At 44.4% G+C, this 19936-nt stretch overlaps 1 protein-coding gene across 1 annotated transcript in view; it reads right to left on the bottom strand.

Annotated features, from left to right (window-relative positions):
- Nucleotides 1-6925: 6925 nt before the first annotated feature.
- Nucleotides 6926-19936, bottom strand: part of LOC132827741 (sodium-coupled monocarboxylate transporter 1-like) — a 49882-nt gene continuing 36871 nt past the window's right edge. Inside the window, exons 10-12 of the mRNA XM_060844435.1 lie at nt 10193-10296; nt 7411-7511; nt 6926-7318 (exon numbers count right to left, since the gene is read on the bottom strand). Of these exons, the coding sequence (XP_060700418.1) occupies nt 7223-7318; nt 7411-7511; nt 10193-10296 (301 nt within the window). The 3' untranslated portion in view covers nt 6926-7222. The remainder of the gene's footprint in view (nt 7319-7410; nt 7512-10192; nt 10297-19936) is intronic.

The raw sequence follows: 19936 nt of genomic DNA, 5'->3' as shown, positions 1-19936 counted from the left end.
CAGGTGGGGCTGGGGGGAGGGTGGCTGAGAATACAATAGGGAGATGAAGCTGGGGTAATAGTGATAGGACAGAGAGGAGGGTGGAGCAGGTAGAGGGAAAAGACAATGGACAGGTCAAGAAGGCGGTGCCAAGTTGGAGGCTTGCGAGTGGGATAAGGTGGGGGCAGGGGAAATGAGGAAACTGGTGAAATCCATATTGATCCCGTGTGGTTGCAGGGTCCTAAGATGGAAGACGAGGAGTTCTTCCTCCAAGCTTCAGGTGGTAAGGGTTTGGCGATGGAGGAGGCCCAGGACCTGGATGTCCTTGGTGGAGTGGGAGGGGGAGTTGGAGTGTTCAGCCACAGGGTGGTGGGGTTGGTTGGTGCAGGTGTCCCAAAGATGTTCTCTGAAATGATCTGCAAGTTGGGGTCCTGTCTCCTCGATGTAGAGAAGACCACATTGGGTGCAACAGTTGCAGTAGATGACATTGGTGGAGGTACAGGTAAATTTCTGTCAGATATGGAAGGATCCTTTGGGGCCTTGGATGGAGGCGAAGGGAGAGGTGTGTGCATAGGTTTTGCACTTCCAGCGGTGACAGGAGTGGGGTGAGGGCTGCTGCAGGGGTGTGGATCTGACAAAGGAGTCACGGAGGGAATGGTCTTTCTGGAATGCTGATAGGGATGGGAGGGAAATATATCCCTAGTGGTAGGGTCTGTTTGCAGGTGGCGGAGAATGATGCGATGTGTGCGGAGGTTGGTGGGATGAAAGGTGAGTACTGAGGTGGGGTCTCTCCTTGTTGCGTTGGGAGGGGTGGGGTTCAAGGCCGAAGGTGTGGGAAGTGGAGGAGATACGCTGGAGGGCATCATCAGCCTTGTGAGAGGGGAAATTATGGTCGTTGGAGAAGGAGGCCATCTGGGATTTTCTAAGGTGGAATTGGTCATCCTGGGAACAGATGTGGCAGAGGCAGAGGAATTGGGAATAAAGGGTGGTGTTTTTACAGGAGGCAGGGTGGGAGGTGGTGTAGTCCAGGTAGCTGTGGGAGTCGGTGGGCTTGTAGTAGATGTCTGTGGTTAGTCAGTTGCTGGAGATGGAGGGAATCAGGAAGGGGAGGGAGGTGTCTGAGATGGTCCAGGAGAATTTGAGGTTGGGGTGAAAGGTGTTAATGAAGTTCAATGTCTTCATGGGAGCACGAGGTGGTGCCGATACAGTCATCAATGTAGCAGAGGAACAAGTGGGGGATGGTACTGGTTAGCTGCAGAAGATGGACTTTTCCATGTACCTGACAAAGAGGCAGGCATAGCTGGGGCCCATGCAGGTGCCCATGGCTACTCCTTTGGTTTGGAGGAAGTGAGAGGATTGGGATAGGAAGTTGTTAAAGGTGAGGACCAGTTCCGCCAGGCGGATGAGGGTGTCAGGAGAAGGGGACTGCTTGGGACGGCGTGAGAGGAAGACCCAGAGGGCTCGGAGGCCTTCGTCGTGAGGGATCGCTGTGTGCAGGGGCTGGATTTCCACGGTGAAGTAAGGCATAGGAGACCGGGGAAACAAAAGTCTTGGAGGAGGTGAAGGGCATTGGTGGTGTCCCGAACGTGGGTAGGGAGATCCTGGACTAAGAGGGACAGGACGGTGTCCAAGCACTCCACAGTTTCATCCTTAATACTTGTTCTGGAAACTGTAATGACCTCTGCTGAGCCTTCCCTCTCCCACCCTCACTTTTAACTTTATAAAACTTTTCATGTACCTGATTCTCGAGAATAAAGGCCTTTAATCCCTCACCTCTATGTGATGTTGCCTGTCATTTTCACCAATTTACAAAATGGTATCTCTTTACTCTGGCACTGTCAAAATATATTGTATGGTAATCCAACCCTACACTACCTGGTGAGAAAAACATTTTCCCCTTTTACTTTCTAAAATATTTGATCTTGGTAATATTATAAAAAGGAACCAATTTTTTAAAAAAAATGTATTTAGCAAGTATTGTAGGCAAGGCCAAGTGTTTGTTGTTAACCCCTAAATGTCCTTGAGAAATTATTCTGCTTCATTTGGCTGTGTCAGCATCATAGATGACAGACATATTCCAACATTTTTAAATGTGAGGCTGAATATTACCAAAAATCTACAAAGTGTCAAGTTTGGTGATTTTCATGGAGGTATTCTTCCCATGCACACTGACAAAATTTCACATGCTATCCTCCAAAAACTGCTTCATTTTCTGTGCACCATGTCCCTGTAGTACCCTACTTGTTGCATTGTCCCACTCGCTACAGGTAGCATTATTTAGTATTGCCAGAACCTTCCAGAATTCCTGGCACAGCACCATTTTTTAACCTACCCAGTGCTTCTAGGCCAGTGCTCGCAGCCTGGAGCTGCCCAGCTGGAAGTCCTGTCAATTACTCAAGACACGACTAATCGGACACCATTTTGCCACTTGGTGGATAGAGGGTGGGTGGTGTGGTTGTCCATGAAGTCTGCTTTGGAATGATGGTGACTGCTGTCCATCTGGATCTTCTGAAAAACTGTGTCCAGTTCTGGTCACCCAGTTATAGGAAGGAGAAGGTTCAGAAGAGATTCACCAGGACGTTACTGGGTATGGAAGGTTTGAGTTATAAAGAAAGCTGGACAGGCTGGGACTTTTTTCACTGGACTGTAGGAGGTTGAGAGGCAACCTTATAGAAGTTTATGAAACAATGAGAAATATAAATAGAGTTGATGGTAGCTGTCTTTTCCCTAATTCAAGACCAGGGAGCACATTTTGAAGGTGAGGGGGGAGAGATTTAAAAAATACATAGGAGGCAAATTTTTTACACAGAAGGTGGTTTGTGTATGGAATGAACTTAATGAGTCATAGAGATGTACAGCACGGAAACAGACCCTTCAGTGCAACTTGTCCATGTCAACCAGGTTCTTGAGGAAATGGTGAATGCTGGTACAATTACAATGTTTAAAAGTCATTTGGACATATATATGAATAGGAAAATTTTAGAGGGATATGGACCAGGAGCATGCCGGTGGGACTAGTTTCGTTTGGGATTATGTTCAGCATGGATTAGTTGGACTGAAGGGTCTGTTTCCGTGCTGTATGGGAGCAAGCATTGAGCTGAGGGCTGTCAGGTTACTGCTCTCATTTTACAATGTGAATTGTCACTATCTTATTTCTATCCAATAGGGTGGGAGAATGGGAAACTGCATATCAATGAGATGAGATTAATTATAATGACACGTTAATGTATGTTAATGCTTGCAAATAGGCCTCGTGCCACTCACTAGTAAGAATCTCACTCGCCATTCAATACTTTGTTATAAAATGGACTTATGCTTGGACTTAAAATGGACACTAGGGAATTTTCTTATTGCTGACCTCTCAGGATTTTCCCAACTTTCTCTCCAATACTGAAATTGTTCAATTTCATGTTGTGTAACAATGACCAGAAACTCTATTTTTGTGATATTACGTTGAGTGAGAGATAGATATTTGCAAGGTCACTGGGGTTAAGACACCTGTTGGTACACCTGCAGTGCTTTTAGGAAGAGAATTCCAGGAGTGTGATCCAACAACAGTGGAAGAACAGCAATAATACTTCAAGAAGTTTTAGCAAAATATTGCAGAGCAACTTGCATATGGTACACATTGCTGCCACAGTATGCTAACAGTGGAGTAATTGTATGTTTAAGGTAGTAGATGGACTCCCATTTGAGAGAGCTGCTTTATTCTGGATGGCGTTGAGTTTCTTGAGTCTTGTTGAAGCTGCACTAATCCATATAATGTGGCGGGAGTCTAATTTTCTGAAGAGTGGCATCTGTAGCATTTGGGACCTCAAAAGGACATCAAGGTGGATCATCCATTCAACTTTCTGGCAGAAGCTGGTTGTAAATGCTTGACTAAATCCAACACTATTTGGAATTCAGTGTGAAAATTGCAACTGCTTGAATCAGAAAATCCCTGGATTTTATGGTGATGCATCAAATAACAGCTGTGGTCCAGAGAAGAATCTGAGCAGGACATAGAAGTGTTAGATCACTGCCAAGTAGATTAAAGAGACTCAATTCACACAAGCACTTTAGAAGATTTTACTAAGTTAGATCTCATAACGTTGGAGGTGACACTAGGTGGAAGGCTTTCTTCCATAAGAAACTTATTCAGCTCTCAACTTCTTTCCACCAAATGATATAGATGAAAGAATCAAAAAGATGTGCGTGGGCATAAGTGGAGCCTTTGGAGTCTCCAGACAATGGATCTTGAATTTTATATTTGGTGAGATGCTCAGTATGCTTTCTAAAGTAGACAGGCAGGAGGCTGGGAGAACACAGCTACCCAGGCAGCATCAGGAGGGACAGGCAGGAGGCTGGGAGAACACAGCTAGCCAGGCAGCATCAGGAGGTAGAGAAGTCAAGGTTTTGGGTGTAACCCTTCTTCAGGACCTGTTCTCCCAGCCTCCTGCCTGTCTACTTTGGATTCCAACATCTGCAGTATTTTTTCTCTCTAACCCAGTACATTTTCTAAGCAGTCGTTCAATATCTCATTTCCTGTCTGCTTCCTTGAATGGATATTTATAAAGGCATGAGCGCATGCTGATGACATCGAATGTAAGTCTTCTAAAACAAGCAATGTAAGAATTAGGAGAGGGAGCCAGGCATTTCAGCCCTTTGAGCACTCTCCACAATTTAACATGATTGTGACTGATCTTATCCTGGTCTCTTGTTAAGGCAATGGAGAACTCTCCTGTTCCCCATAGCCCTGTATCTCACTTTTCATCAAACACATATCCATTTGTTTCTCTAATCTGTTGATTGATTCTGCCTCCACTGCACTCTGGGACAGGAAATCATTTCATAGAATTATAGAACCCCTACAATGTAGAAACAGACTATTTGGCCCAAGAAGTCCACACTGACCCTCCGAAGAGAAACCCACCCAGACCCATTCCCCTTCCTTATCACTCTACACTTACCCTGATTAATACACCTAACCTATGCATCCCTGAACACTATGGGCAAGTTAGCCTGGCCAATTCACCCTAACCTGCATACCTTTGGACTGTGGGAGGAAAACGGAGCACCTGGAGGAAACCCATCCCGACACGGGGAGAGTGTGCAAACTCCACGCAGACAGTCATCTGAGGCTGGAATCGAAGCTGGGTTCCTGGTGCTGTGGGGCTGCAATGCTAACCACTGAGCTACCAGGCCACCTTTATGAATTGACTTTCTTATGCAGGTGCTTTGTTGGGACCTTCATCACCAAAAACTAATGTGAATCATAGAATCATACAGAACAGAAAAGGCCTTTTGACCCATTGACTCTGTATTGCCAAAACTACACTAAACTGTATTAGTCCCACTGGCTAGCATACCCCATAGCTGATGACCAATGCAAAGTCCACCCACATTTTGCCCTCAAGAACATTTGTTAACTGCTACTGATCTACAGGTTGGGCCCCACCTTATTTCCCTCCCTATTAAGTTGACCAAGTTTTCAAATCTGAGTCCTACCACTCCCTGACATACTGACTTTCATACAGTGTACAATAATGATTTTTGCCTACGGAGATGAAACATTATTAAGCACAGTATTCTAATTATCGAATAATAAATTTTGATTTTAAAATGTTAATAGTCAACCTATAAATATCTATTAAAATTATTTAAATTAAAATTTTATTGTTGCATTTATGATGCATTTCTGTGTCAAGTTCTGACTCACAACTACTTACATCCTTAATACCATCTTCTTATATGAAAAAAAATTTGGACCTATATAACCATTTTCCCATGTAAAAGTCTTCAATTCTTTGCAAGGTATTTGGGACCATTTGAAGAGTGCAAAATTAAATGTCACAAGGCACTAGTTAGACTACACTTGGTATACTGTGAAGAGGTTTGGTCCCTTTATCTGAGGAATGATATACTGAGATGGGAGGTAAAAACAATGACTGCAGATGCTGGAAACCAGATTCTGGATCAGTGGTGCTGGAAGAGCACAGCAGTTCAGGCAGCATCCAAAGAGCAGCGAAATCGACGTTTCGGGCAAAAGCCCTTCGTCAGGAATAAAGGCAGTGAGCCTGAAGTGTGGAGAGATAAGCTAGAGGAGGGTGGGGGTGGGGAGAAAGTAGCTGAGATTGGAGGCAGTCCAGAGAATGTTTACTGGATTGATTCCAGGTATTGAGGGATTTTTCAATGAGTAGGTTGTGTTTATGCTCATCGGACTTTAGAAGAATGTGAGGGAGCTTTTTTAAAACATATAAATTTCTTAGGGGGCTTGATTAGGCAGATGCAGAGTTTCATTCCCCTCTTTGGAGAGTTTAGAACCAGAGGGTGTTATCTGGAGAGTAACAAGGTGAGTAGTTAAGACAGAATTCAAGAGGAATTTCCTCTCTCAGAGGATAGTGCATTTGTGGAATTCTTTGCCGCAGAGACTTGCCAAGACCGATTTGTTAAGAATGTTCAAGGCTGAGACAGACATGTTTTTAATCAGTCAGGGAATTAAGGGTTGTTGGGCAAAAGTAGATAGGTGGAGTTGAGGATTATCAGATCAGCCGTTATCTCATCAAATGTGAGAGATGACTCAATGAGCTGAATGGCCTATTTCTGGTTGATTTGTCATGACCTTCTAGTCCACGTTCTATTCCTGAAATGTGTCTTACTCTTTGGGAGACTCCTGCTGAAGAATCCTGTCTCAAGTGCAACAAAACAATCAATCACAAAGTCGTTGAATAAAGCTATAGGCAGTAAAAACGGTGGAGCTATTCTCAGGGGAAGGCTCAGCAGTACTGAGGTAATTTCATGATTACCTCACTTTATGAAACTTCTCCAGCTACTGAATTATCAGAGCAAAAAGCAGTATCAAGATTATTCAAAGCAACAGTTTTATTTTTGTCTTGCTTTGGAACTTCTCCAGTGCCAATGGAAAATCCACAAAGGGCAATGGTGAAAATTCTTCACTCCTTACAAAAACATTTTAGTCCCAGTCTAATGGGCAATTCGATTATAGCACAGAGGAAAAGAGAACATAAGAATAACATAACTATATATATCAAGGTGATTATTATTGATTTTTTGGAACCTTGTTTTTTAAAAATACTGAATGTGTTGAGTTCTAAATTACATTTGGATAAGTACGTGAATAAGAAATATTGGGAGGGATTTGGGCCAAGTGCAGGCAGATGGGACTAACTTAATTTGGGATTATAGTCGGCATGGACCAGTTGGACCAAAGGGTCTGTTTCTGTGCGATATGACTCTGTGACTATTATAACTTGGTTGATTGGATAGCAGTTAAAACAGATGAATTCTCACAGTCTTTGGAACTTTCCTTGGGCATTGGGTGTTGGATCAAGTTGTCATTCTATGTGAAAGAAAGAGAATTACTAATGTTAATTAACGTCAGCACGATCATTCTGCAAACATAATTCGTTAGAAGCCAATGATTTATCTTACTGTTTCTGCGATTGATGGGATTGGTTTGGTTTTGAAGATGTACTTGTAAACGGTGTGGACTATGGGAGCAATCAGACAAGGATCCAGATTCTCATTTCCACCTGAATCAGGTATCAGAGTTAATAACACAATATTAGATTGGATTCATTGTAAAGTTTCTGCTGAATACAAGATTGAGATCTATACCTCCCGTGTAACACACAGTTAGATCCACAAACAGGTAAATTCGATATAGCACAACCTGTGTTCAATTCTAGGAGCACACATTAGGAAGAACATGAAGACCTTAGAGATGGTGCTGAGGGTATTTATTAGAGTGATACTAGGAATGAGGAACTCAGTTGTGTTAACAAATTGAAAAAGTTATGGTTATTCTCCTTAGAGCATAGAATTTTGGAGATTAATTAGAGATGTGTTATCATTTGGAATGCACTGTCTGAAAGAGTGGTGAACATAGATTCAATTGCAACATTCATTGGGGAACTGTAAAAAAAATTTGAATTGGGAAACAAACATTCTGCAGTTTGTGCAGCTGATCCAAAGATTCAGCGCATGTTTGATGGTTGAATGGTGTCTTTTATGTTGCATCATTCTATGCATCTTCAGACATTCTAAACCAATTCATAACAATATGACTTAATTCATCCTTCAGCTCTGAATGTCACTAGCATGGCCAGCACTCATTGTCCATCCTTAGATGCCCTCGAGAAGGTGATGACGAGGCACTTTCTTGAACCTCTGCTTTGTGCACGGAGAAGTTATTCCCAAAAGCTGCTCGATAAATAATTATAAATTTTTGGTCCTTGTCAATGAAGGAATTGTAAAATATATTCAAGCCAGAATGCAAGTGATTGGCAGGGAAATTTGAAGGTGAGATTGTTTCCATTCACATGTTGCTCTATCCTTTTAAGTAGCAGAGTGTGAAAAATAGTGAGGTGCTGCTCAAAAAGGCTGGATGAGTTGCTACAGCATATCCTCTTGCTGAAGGGACGTAGGCTTTAAGGTCAAGGAAGACCTCTTTAAGCCTATTCTGCCAATCACTGAGATCAAGGTTGATCTTTGCCTCAACTCCATATACCTCACTTTGCTTCATATACCTCACTTTGCTTCATATACCTCAATCCCCTTGACTAACTAAAATCTAATTTCTTATTTTAAATTAACAATTGATTTAGCATCAGTTTTCACTTGCAGGTAGGAGTTCCAACTTTTATCATCCTTATTATCATAATTTCAATCTTACACAGTCTGACGCTAATATTTAGACCTTGTCCTGAATCTTAGCCAGTCAGTAAAAGTAGTTTGCTGTCAGTTATCTGTGAGATAATGGCCTGAAAACATCACTGTCTTAAACTGTCTAAAGAAACACAACCCTAATTGGTGCAATTATTCCTTGTAAATGAACCCTTAAGACTCCAAATAACATACTGGTAAACCTATGCTGAACTTTCTCAGAAGCCAATATATCGCTCATAAGGAATAGTATCCAGAAATGTCCACTGTGTTCCAAATCTGATCTTATCAGAAGTTTGTATAACTGTGCCAGCCATGATTGGCGGAGCACCCTCAAGGGGGCTACTCCTTTGCCCAGTTCTTATGACTTCTATCTCCTTGTATAACCGTAAAATTTCACAGGATATATAACTGAGGAATTATTGCCGAACCACTCCATGCCAGAATTTCTGCTCCTATTGTGCCTCCTCCAATTTTTCCCTCATCTAAACCTATAACAACACTTCTATCATCCTGTACAGCAAGTGCTGCATGTGTACAGGTACACCAGCATATACAAGTTTTCTACCAATTCACATTTTAAACTTGCTCTGGAAACACTTCATTATGTTTTCATCAAAATCCTGAAACTCTCCATCCAGTGTTACTGCGGGATATTTGCAGTACACAAACTGCATTGATTCTAGAAGGTGGACCTTAAGCATCTCGTTAGGGATGAGAAGTTAATGCCAGATCTGGCAGTGGTCCCTTCATCCCATGAATGAATTTTTAAAAAGCCTATGGTCTAAAAATGCTGGGTAGTACTGACACTGTAGTACAAGAGAGGGAACGGCAGTGGGATGGTGATTACTTACAGTGTGGAAACAGGTCTTTCGGCCCAACAAGTCCACACCGACCCACCGAAGTGCACCCATCCAGACCCATTCCCCTACACCTAACACTACGGGCAATTTAGCATGGCCAATTCACCTAACCTGCACATTTTTGGACTGTGGGAGGAAACCAGAGCACCCGGAGCAAACCCACGCAGACACGGGGAGAATATGCAGACTCCACACAGACAGTCGCCTGAGGCTGGAATTGAACCCAGGTCTCTGGTGCTGTGAGGCAGCAGTGTTAACCATTGTGCCACCGTGCCGCCCACTGGCTGCACCACTGGGATGTGAGGACAGTGTTACCACAATTTAATGAGGAAGGAATTGGATAGGACCCTTGCAGGCCACTTTATCCCCACCAAAAAATGCAGCCCGAAAACATAGGGACAATCCCTGAAATCAGACTCAAAAGAGAAGGTGGAGGAAAGCAGGACAGTTTAGGAAAAAGCAGCATAACGAAACAGCAAAATAAAAGAGCAAAAGAGAAAAATCGACATGAAGACAAAAGGCAGGACTAGGACAGGCCATATTCTCTGATTTAGTCCTTGTTATGGTATAGAAACTCAATCAGTAACCAAGCATTATTTTTTAACCAACTTATCAAAGTTGATGAGTGTAAATGTAGCTGAAGAGAGTTATCTAAGCTTCCCAATTTACATTTTAATTATACTTACCAGTCAGCATACTGACTACCAAACCCACTATAAGTGTGCTCAGCCACGCAATCGGGCTGTAGTAGAAAAATGATACCGAGTAGATAGTCTCTGCTATGTAGGGCCTGAAATTTGAAAAGAAAAGTATTAATTTTGTTCTAATGAGTAAGTGACAATTTATAAACCACTAGGGCAGAGACCTGGAAACACAGGGGAACATCTTGATTCTGACCTGACACTTCCAAATGTTACCAACTCTCCCGGAATGTCCACTATCAATCTCTCAGCAGTTGTTTAAAGTAATCTGGGTGATTTTAAAATGATGTTTGGGTAGATAAAGCTCAGAACTCGAGCAGGAGTTCTGGCCTGTCAGGGTTTATCTCGGTTGCAAAGGGCAAAGGACATGCAGCCAGCCACTGCCCTCAGGAAAATGGCAGTGCTTGCTTTGAAAAGGAGGTCAACGCAGAGGAGGCTGCTGCAGTGACAGCCATAAATCAACTTTCACAAAAGCTGAAAGAAATACGGACAGTGTAAATCAGAAATAAAATTAGAAATTGCTGACAAAGCTCAGCAGGTCCAGCAACATCTGTGGAGAGAAATCAGAGTTAACATTTCAGGCCAAATGACCCTTCCACAGAACAGGGCAGTTTCTTTCTGCTGCCAGACCTGCTGAGCTTTTCCAGCAATCTTTATTAAGTCAATTTTTTTCAACTGCCCGGAAAATTCATATCCCTCCCCACCACCCCCAACACCAGCACCAGAAATCTGACAGAAAAGCTTCTCTGTCCTATTTCAATAAGCTGAGGATCCCAAGACTCACGGTAAGGACATCTATGCCACCAAACAGAGTCACAGAATCAATCATATGTGTAATGTATGATGATTCACATAACAAATTCTGACATCCATAAAGGGTTCTATGGGTGGTTGGGAACTCAGTCTTTGAGCTACATCTTGGACTGCACATTTTGTGTGTGTTTCTGGGAGGTGGAATTGATCTTTGCACTCACAACTACTGGCAGGTTGTATTTGGTGTTGGATCTTCACATTGGATGAGAGGTAACTCTCCAAATTGGGGAAGGATTCCACATTTGGGTGGATTCCTCCCTTGAACTTAATGGAGGAATAGACCAGAACTTGCATTGGGATGGGTCATACCACATAGAAACAGACCCTTTGGTCCAACTAGTCCAGGACAACCATGCTCCCAAATTCAAGCAAGTCCCACTTTCTTGCTTTTGATCCGTACTCATCTAAACCATTGCAATTCATGTTCTTATCCAAATGTCCTTTCAATGTTGTAACTGTATCCGCATCCACCACTTCTTCTGGCAGTTCAATCCACATACAAATGACTTTCTATATAAAAAGTTACCCCTCATGACCTTTCAAATCTTTTTCCTCTCACCTTAAAAATATGCCTCTCGTCTTGAACTCCCCCCACCCTAGGGAAAAGACCCTTGCTATTTATCTTATCTATGCCCCTCATGATATTTTGAGATTGCTCATGATTCTTTGGTATGCTTCTGTGAAGATGTGAAATGAGTCTTGAAGGTTATTTTCTGAAAGGTGGGGTTGAGTGTCACCTGCATACTGAAGTCCCACAAGTGGGATCAGTGTCATTTTCTTCTTGGATTTCGACTAGTTGAGGTTGAAAGGTTTTCCATCTGCAGACAATGTCCACCTCACTAGAAAGCTTGTCCTGTTACAAGGTGGAGTAAATTCTGGCAATGTTTGCTGTCATATTACCATTGGTAAGGGCTTTTGTCAGCCCCTTGTGGAGAAGATGGAGGATGTTGATGAATTTTACTGGACAGCTGGCCGCTGATAGGGTCTTCCATAGCACTCCCTGATTTATTAACATATTCAAAAGCCTTGACTGGATCAATGAAGGCCATGTAGAGAGGTTGGTGTTGGTCCTGATGTGTTTCTTGGGATTGTTAAGCAGGGAAAATTATGTCTGCAGTTCCATGATTTAGTTGGAAACTATATTGGCTTTCCAAAATAAATTCTTCAGAAATCAGGAAAAGGCTAACAAGGATTTAGGTAATGATCTTCCTGGTGCTGGAGAATAGGGAGATTTCTTGATAGTTGCTATAGTCCACTTTGTCTCCTTTCTTGAAGATGGCAGTGTACCTTTCATTGACAGGGCAGATTTTCAGGAACAGTCGTAGAGATCATGGGTGCGGTCTGCTCCTCCAGCTTTCAAAATCTCCAGTGGAATCCCACTCAATGCTGTGGTATTTCCATTCTTCAGATCTTTCATGGAGGGTTCAATATCTGTCCAAGGTCATCTTTGGGGAGTTTCGTGATTTCCTTGAACACATCCTTTTTAATGAGTATATTGTAGTTTAGGAATTCTTTGAAGTGTTCTCTCCATGGTTTTCTCTGTCTCTCAAAAGGGTTCCATTCATACTCCACACAGATGTGAGGCCAAGGGATTTGGGTCTTTGGTGGCAGTGAAGAAGTTGCAGCGCTCAGTCCACCGTTGGTTTTTAATTGCCCTAGATGTTCTTTGTAATTCTCCTTTTGTTATTTGATGAGTTCTCCTCTTTGCCTTGTTGGTGATGTTGTTTTGACAGATATGGGGAGCTTTCCTCTTTGTGTTGATGAGGACTTGAATGATGTGGTCGTTCTCAATGAACCAGTCTTAGTGTTTTCTGATCTTGAAGACAATGGTTTCTTCACAATGTCAGATAATAACTTACATCAGCTCTTTTAGTTTTCCTTCATTACATTAGAATGAACGCTCTGGAGATTTTATTGAAGATGTTGTCGGATGTTAGCTAGCAAGCCTGACTCACAAAGTCACTAAACGTTTAACTTTTTTTGAATGTTTCTTCATCTTCAGCTGTTTCTGATGACGTTTGATGGACATTGAGAAGTGGATGAACCAGTGGTCTGTCCAGCAGTTGGCTGCATTGGTCATTGCTTTAGTGATGAGGCCATCCTTTGGGATTGAATGATGATGCAGTTGATCATGTGCCAGTGTTTTGATCATCGATGTCTCCACAAAGTCTTGAACTCTATCAATGCTTGGGCTGCAATGTGGCAAGTAACATTCATTCTACGCAAATGTCAAGTAATGACAATCTCGAATAAGAGAAAATGTAACCACCATCCCTTGACATTCAATGATATCACCATCACTGGATCCCCCACTATCAACAGCAGGCAGATTCTGATTGGCAGAAACTCAACTGGACCAGCTACATAAATGACTACAAGTGTAGGTCAGATGCTATAAATACTGCTGTGAATAACTCACCTCTGACTCTCCAAAACCAGTTTACCACCTACAAGGTACATGTCAGGAGTAAGCTGGAATACTCCAACAACTCTCAAGACACTTGACACTATCAAGATCAAAGCAGCCCGTTTTAGTGACACCACATCTGCGAAATGTTCAGCCATTCCATCACCAACACTCGGTAAGAAGTGTGTACCATTTATAAAATGCACTGCAGAATTTCATGAGATATCCTTAGACAGCACCTTCCAAACCCATGATCAAAGCTATCGAGAAAGGAAAGGGCAACAGATACATGGGAACACCATCAGCAAGTTGCCCTCCAAGCTATTCACCATCTTGACTTTGAAACATACCAGGTAAAAACAATGACTGCAGATGCTGGAAACCACATTCTGAATTAGCAGTTCAGGCAGCATCCCAGGAGCAGTAAAATTGATGTTTCGGGCAAAAGTCCTTCATCAGGAATATAGGCAGAGAGCCTGAAGGGTGGAGAGATAAGTGAGAGGAGGGTGGGGGTGGGGAAAAAGTAGCATAGAGTACAATAGGCGAGTGGGGGAAGGGATGAAGGTGATAGGTCAGGGAGGAGGGTGGAGTGGATCGGTGAAAAAGAAGATAGGCAGGTAGGACAAGTCGTGGGGACAGTGCTGAGCTGGAAGTTTGGAACTAGGGTGAGGTGGGGGGAAGGGGAAATGAGGAAACTGTTGAAGTCTACATTGATGCCCTGGGGTTGAAGTGTTCTGAGGTGGAAGATGAGGCGTTCTTCCACCAGGCGTCTGGTGGTGAAAGAGCGGCGGTGAAGGAGGCCCAGGACCTCCATGTCCTCGGCAGAGTGGGAGAGGGAGTTGAAATGTTGGGCCACAGGGCAGTGGGGTTGATTGGTGCGGGTGTCCCAGAGATGTTCCCTAAAGCGCTCTGCTAGAAGGCATCCAGTCTCCCCAATATAGAGGAGACAGCATTGGGAACAACGGATACAATAAATGGTATTGGTGGATGTGCAGGTAAAACCTTGATGGATGTGGAAGGCTCCTTTAGGGCCTTGTATGGAGGTGAGGGCGGAGGTGTGGGTGCAGGTTTTGCAATTTCTGCGGTTGCAGGAGAAAGTGCCAGGATGGGAGGGTGGGCTGTAGGGGGCGTGGACCTGACCAGGTAGTCACTGAGGGAACGGTCTTTGCAGAAAGCAGAAAGGGGTGGGGAGGGAAATATATCCCTGATGGTGGGGTCTATTTGGAGGTGGCGTAAATGTCGGCGAATGATTTAGTTTATGCGAAGGTTGGTAGGGTGGAAGGTGAGCACCAGGGGCGTTCTGTCCTTGTTACGGTTGAAGAGGTGGGGTCTGAGGGCGGAGGTGCGGGATGTGGACGAGATGCGTTGGAGGGCATCTTTAACCACGTGGGAACGGAAATTGCGGTCTCTAAAGAAGGAGGCCATCTGGTGTGTTTAGTGGTGGAACTGGTCCTCGTGGGAGCAGATATGGCGGAGGCGGAGGAATTGGGAATACGGGATGGCATTTTTGCAGGAGGTAGCGTGGGAAGAGGTGTAATCCAGGTAGCTGTGGGAGTTTTCCAACCTCATAGTCCGGGAACCCCGCACTGCCCGGTTCTACCTCCTTCTGAAAATCCACAAGCCTGACCACCCTGGCCGACCCATTGTCTTAGCATGCTCCTGCCCCACAGAACTCATTTCTACGTACCTCGACACTGTTCTATCCCCTCTAGTCCAGGACCTCCCCACATATGTTCGAAACACCACCCACGCCCTCTACCTCCTCCAAGACTTCCGTTTCTTCCTTTCCCGACATCCCCAACAGTACCCTTCCACCGACACTCTCATTCGTTTGGCCGAACTGGTCCTCACCCTTAACAATTTCTCCTTCGAATCCTCCCACTTCCTCCAGACCAAAGGGGTAGCCATGGGCAGCCGTTTGGGCCCCAGCTAGGCCTGTCTCTTTGTTGGCTACATAGAACAGTCGATCTTCCGTAATTACACCGGCACCACTCCCCACCTCTTCCTCCGCTACATTGATGACTGCATTGGTGCCACCCCGTGCTCTCGTGAGGAGGTTAAGCAATTCATCAACTTCACCAACACATTCCACCCTGACCTTAAATTTACCTGGACCATCTCTGACACCTCCCTCCTCTTCCTGGACCTCTCCATCTCCATTAATGACGACCAACTTGATACCGACATTTTTTACAAACCCACCGACTCCCACAGCTACGTGGATTACACCTCTTCCCACCCTACCTCCGGCAAAAATGCCATCCCATATTCCCAATTCCTCCACCTCCGCTGTATCTGCTCCCAGGAGGACCAGTTCCACCACAGAACACACCAGATGGCCTCCTTCTTTAGAGATCGCAATTTCCCTTCCCATGTGGTTAAAGATGCCCTCCAACGCATCTTGTCCACATCCAGCACCTCCGCCCTCAGACCCCACCTCTCCAACCATAACAAGGACAGAACGTTCCCTGGTGCTCACCTTCCACCCCACCAACTTTCGCATAAATTCCTGAAGGGCTTATGCCCGAAACGTCGATTCTCCTGCTCCTTTGATACTGCCTGACCTTCTGCACTTTTCCAGCAACACATTTTTAAGCTCTGATCTCTAGCATCTGCAGACCTCACTTTAACCTTCGCATAAACCAAATCATCCGCTGACGTTTCTGCCACCTCCAAAAAGACCCCACCACCAGGGATATATTTCCCTCCCCACCCCTTTCTGCCTTCTGCAAAGACCATTCCCTCCGTGACTACCTGGTCAGGTCCACACCCCCCTACAATCCACCCTCCCATCCTGGCACCTTCCCCTGCCACCGCAGGAATTGCAAAACCTGCGCCCACACCTCTGCCCTCACCTCCATACAAGGCCCTAAAGGAGCCTTCCACATCTATCAAAGTTTTACCTGCACATCCACCAATATCATTTATTGTATCCGTTGCTCCTGATGCGGTCTCCTCTACATTGGGGAGACTGGACGCCTCCTAGCAGAGCACTTTAGGGAACATCTCTGGGACACCCGCACCAATCAACCACACTGCCCTGTGGCCCAGCATTTCAACTCTCCCTTCCACGCTGCCAAGGACATGGAGGTCCTGGGCCTCCTCCACTGCCGCTCCCTCACCACCAGACGCCTGGAGGAAGAATGCTTCATCTTCCACCTCGGAACACTTCAACCCCAGGGCATCAATGTGGACTTCAACAGTTTCCTCATTCCCCCTTCCCCCACCTCACCCCAGTTCCAAACTTCCAGACCAGCACTGTTCCATGACTTGTCCTACATGCCTATCTTCTTTTCCAACTATCCATTCCACCCTCCCCCTCCTGCCCTATCACTTCCATCCCCTCCCCCACTCATCTATTGTACTTTATGCTACTTTCTCCCCACCCCCCACCCTCCATCGCTTATCTCTCCACCCTTCAGGCTCTCTGCCTGTATTCCTGATGAAGGGCTTTTGCCTGAAACGTCGATTTTACTGCTCCTCGGATGCTGCCTGAACTGCTGTGCTCTTCCAGCACCACTAATCCAGAATTTGAAATATACCGCTGTTTCTTCACTGTTACCAGGTCAAAATCCTGGAATTTCCTCCCTAATAGCATTGTGGATTACAGTAGTTCAAGAAGACAGCTCATCACCACCTTTCCAAGGGGCAATTAAGGACAAGCAATAAATGCTGGCCAGCCAGTGACATGTATGTTCCACAAGTGAATGACAACATTTGTGGATGACAGAAAATTAAGTGGGAAGACAAGTGGTGAGGATGACATAAAGATTCTCCAAAGGGATATTATCATGTTAAGTGAGTGAATGGTAAAAACATGTCAGATGCATATAATATGCGGAAGTATGAGATTGTGCTCTAAGGCAGGAACAGAGGGACTGAATATTATTTAAGTGGAGAAAGACTGCAGAAAGCAAAAGAATAGAGGGATTTGGGAGTTCTAGTTCATTGGTTAATAGGTAAAGGAAGTTTAGGGTGTAGGTTTGCTCGCTGAGCTGTAGGTTTGATATCCAGATGCTTCATTACCTGGCTAGGTAACATCATCAGTGGCGACCTCCAAGTGAAGTGAAGTTGTTGTCTCCTGCTTTCTATTTATATCTTTCTCCTGGATGGGTTCCTGGGGTTTGTGGTGATGTCATTTCCTGTTCGTTTTCTGAGGGGTTGATAGATGGCATTTAGATCTGTGTGTTTGTTGATGGCATTGTGGTTGGAGTGTCAGGCCTCTAGGAATTCTCTGGCATGCCTTTGCTTAGCCTGTCCCAGGATAGATGTGTTGTCCCAGTCGAAATGGTGATTCTTTTCATCCGTGTGTAGGGCTACGAGGGATAGAGGGTCGTGTCTTTTTGTGGCTAGCTGGTGTTCATGTATTCTGGTGGCTAATTTTCTTCCTGTTTGTCCTACGTAGTGTTTGTGGTAATCCTTGCATGGAATTTTATAGATGAAGTTGGTTTTGTCCATGGGTGGTGCTGGGTCTTTTAAGGTTGTTAGTTTTTGTTTGCGAGTGTTGGTAGGTTTGTGTGCTACTAGGATTCCGAGGGGTCTTGGATATCAAACCTACAGCTCAGCGAGCAAACCTACATCCTAAACCTCAACCTGAGCTACAAACCTTCACAAACCTTGCAAAAACCTATTGCGCAACACGCTATAACTTGCCCGAAGATGGGAAAGGAATGCCCTCTGAGAGAATTCCACCTGCGAACAATTGTACTTCCTGCATGAATGTTTGAGAAAACAGGTACTGCCAAAATGTTTCCAATATAACCCGCTGATAAAAACACCTCAAGTCAGATGTTTAACAGAATGAAACGGCCACAGAATACTCCAAGAACTAATCAATGATGCCCACCACAGACTCCAAACATACAACGGGGAAATTGCTCGCCCAAAACCGTTTTCCAAACAAGCAACAAATCAAGAATGGACAGACGCGGTAGAACGAGCCATAAACACCAAACAACGACAAACACAGATAAAGAAAAATCGGAACCTGAAGAAAAAACTTGTCAAACTCACAAACAAAGACAAAACCGATAACTCAGGAGCATGGATAAAGAACTTATCAGACCGGACCATATCAGACACAGAAAAAGCGGTACTAGTAAAAGGACTAAATTTCAATTACCGAGACGCTGACTAGAAGCATTTCCTAGCGGCATTAGAAACCACATTACGGAGCTGAAAAATGTGTTGCTGGAAAAGCGCAGCAGGTCAGGCAGTATCCAAGGTGCAGGAGAATCGACGTTTTGGGCATAAGCCCTTCCTGAAGAAGGGTTTATGCCCGAAACGTCGATTCTCCTGTTCCTTGGATGCTGCCTGACCTGCTGCGCTTTTCCAGCAACAGATTTTTCAGCTCTGATCTCCAGCATCTGCAGACCTCACTTTCTCCTAACAAACCCACGGAAGAAACACAACAAATGATCAGGCAGACAGTTGCACCTACTCTGATCCGAAAGAGGAAAGGAAACAAACTGAACACACAAGAGAAAAAAGCCCTAGAAAACCTCAAAAAAGACAAAAACATTGTTATATTACCTGCAGACAAAGTTTGGCTCACAGTCATCCTGAACAGAAGGGACTACATAGAGAAAGCCAATGCACTACTCGCAGACACCAACACCTACCAACAGGTGGCACTAGACCCAACCCCACTACTAGGAAACAAAATTACATAATCTCCTAAGAAAATTACACAATTCCGGACAATTAAACAAGATGGAATTCCAGAAAATGAAACCAGACGGGACCAACACCCCACGATTCTACAGACTACCAAAAATCCATAAACCAGGAGCCCCCCTCAGACCCATAGTCTCAACACCAACTTACAGACTGGCCAAAGAACTACACGCAAGACTGAAATACCTAGTAGAAGAGTCACAGCACTCCATCCACTCCACCCAGGGATTCCTAAAAATCATCAAAAACACCAAAATAGAGGAAGACGAAACAATGATCTCATTCAACATATCAGCACTGTTCACCTCCATCAACATCGACCTGGCAAAGGAAACACTTACCACACTTTTAGAAGAGACCATCACACACACCCCAACCACCATCAGTCACAGTACCAACGAAAACATCATAAAGCCACTGGGCCTGGGCCTCACCACCCACTTGACCTTCAACAACATAATCTACAAACAAACCAACGGCACACCCATGGGATCTCCACTATCAGGATTCATAGCAGAAGTGGTAATGCAAAGACTAGAACAAACAGCCCTACCAACCATCAAACCAAAAATCTGGGTCCGCTACGTAGATAACACTTTTGTCATCACAAAACGAAACAAGATAGAAGAGACATTTAACATCATCAACAACACCCTCACAGGCATAAAATTCACCAAGGAGGAAGAAACCAACAACAAACTCGCATTCCTGGACGTCACAGTCAGAAGAACGGACAACGGAGAACTACAAACCTGCGTATACAGATAACCGACAAACACTGACCAAATACTTAACTACACCAGCAACCATCCCAACACACACATACGAAGATG

The sequence above is a fragment of the Hemiscyllium ocellatum genome, chromosome 25, assembly GCF_020745735.1.
Source record: "Hemiscyllium ocellatum isolate sHemOce1 chromosome 25, sHemOce1.pat.X.cur, whole genome shotgun sequence".
In the NCBI taxonomy this organism is placed as follows: Eukaryota; Metazoa; Chordata; class Chondrichthyes; order Orectolobiformes; family Hemiscylliidae; genus Hemiscyllium; species Hemiscyllium ocellatum.
The sequence above is the reverse complement of the archived record's forward strand: the minus strand, read 5'-3'. Positions and strand labels throughout refer to the sequence as shown.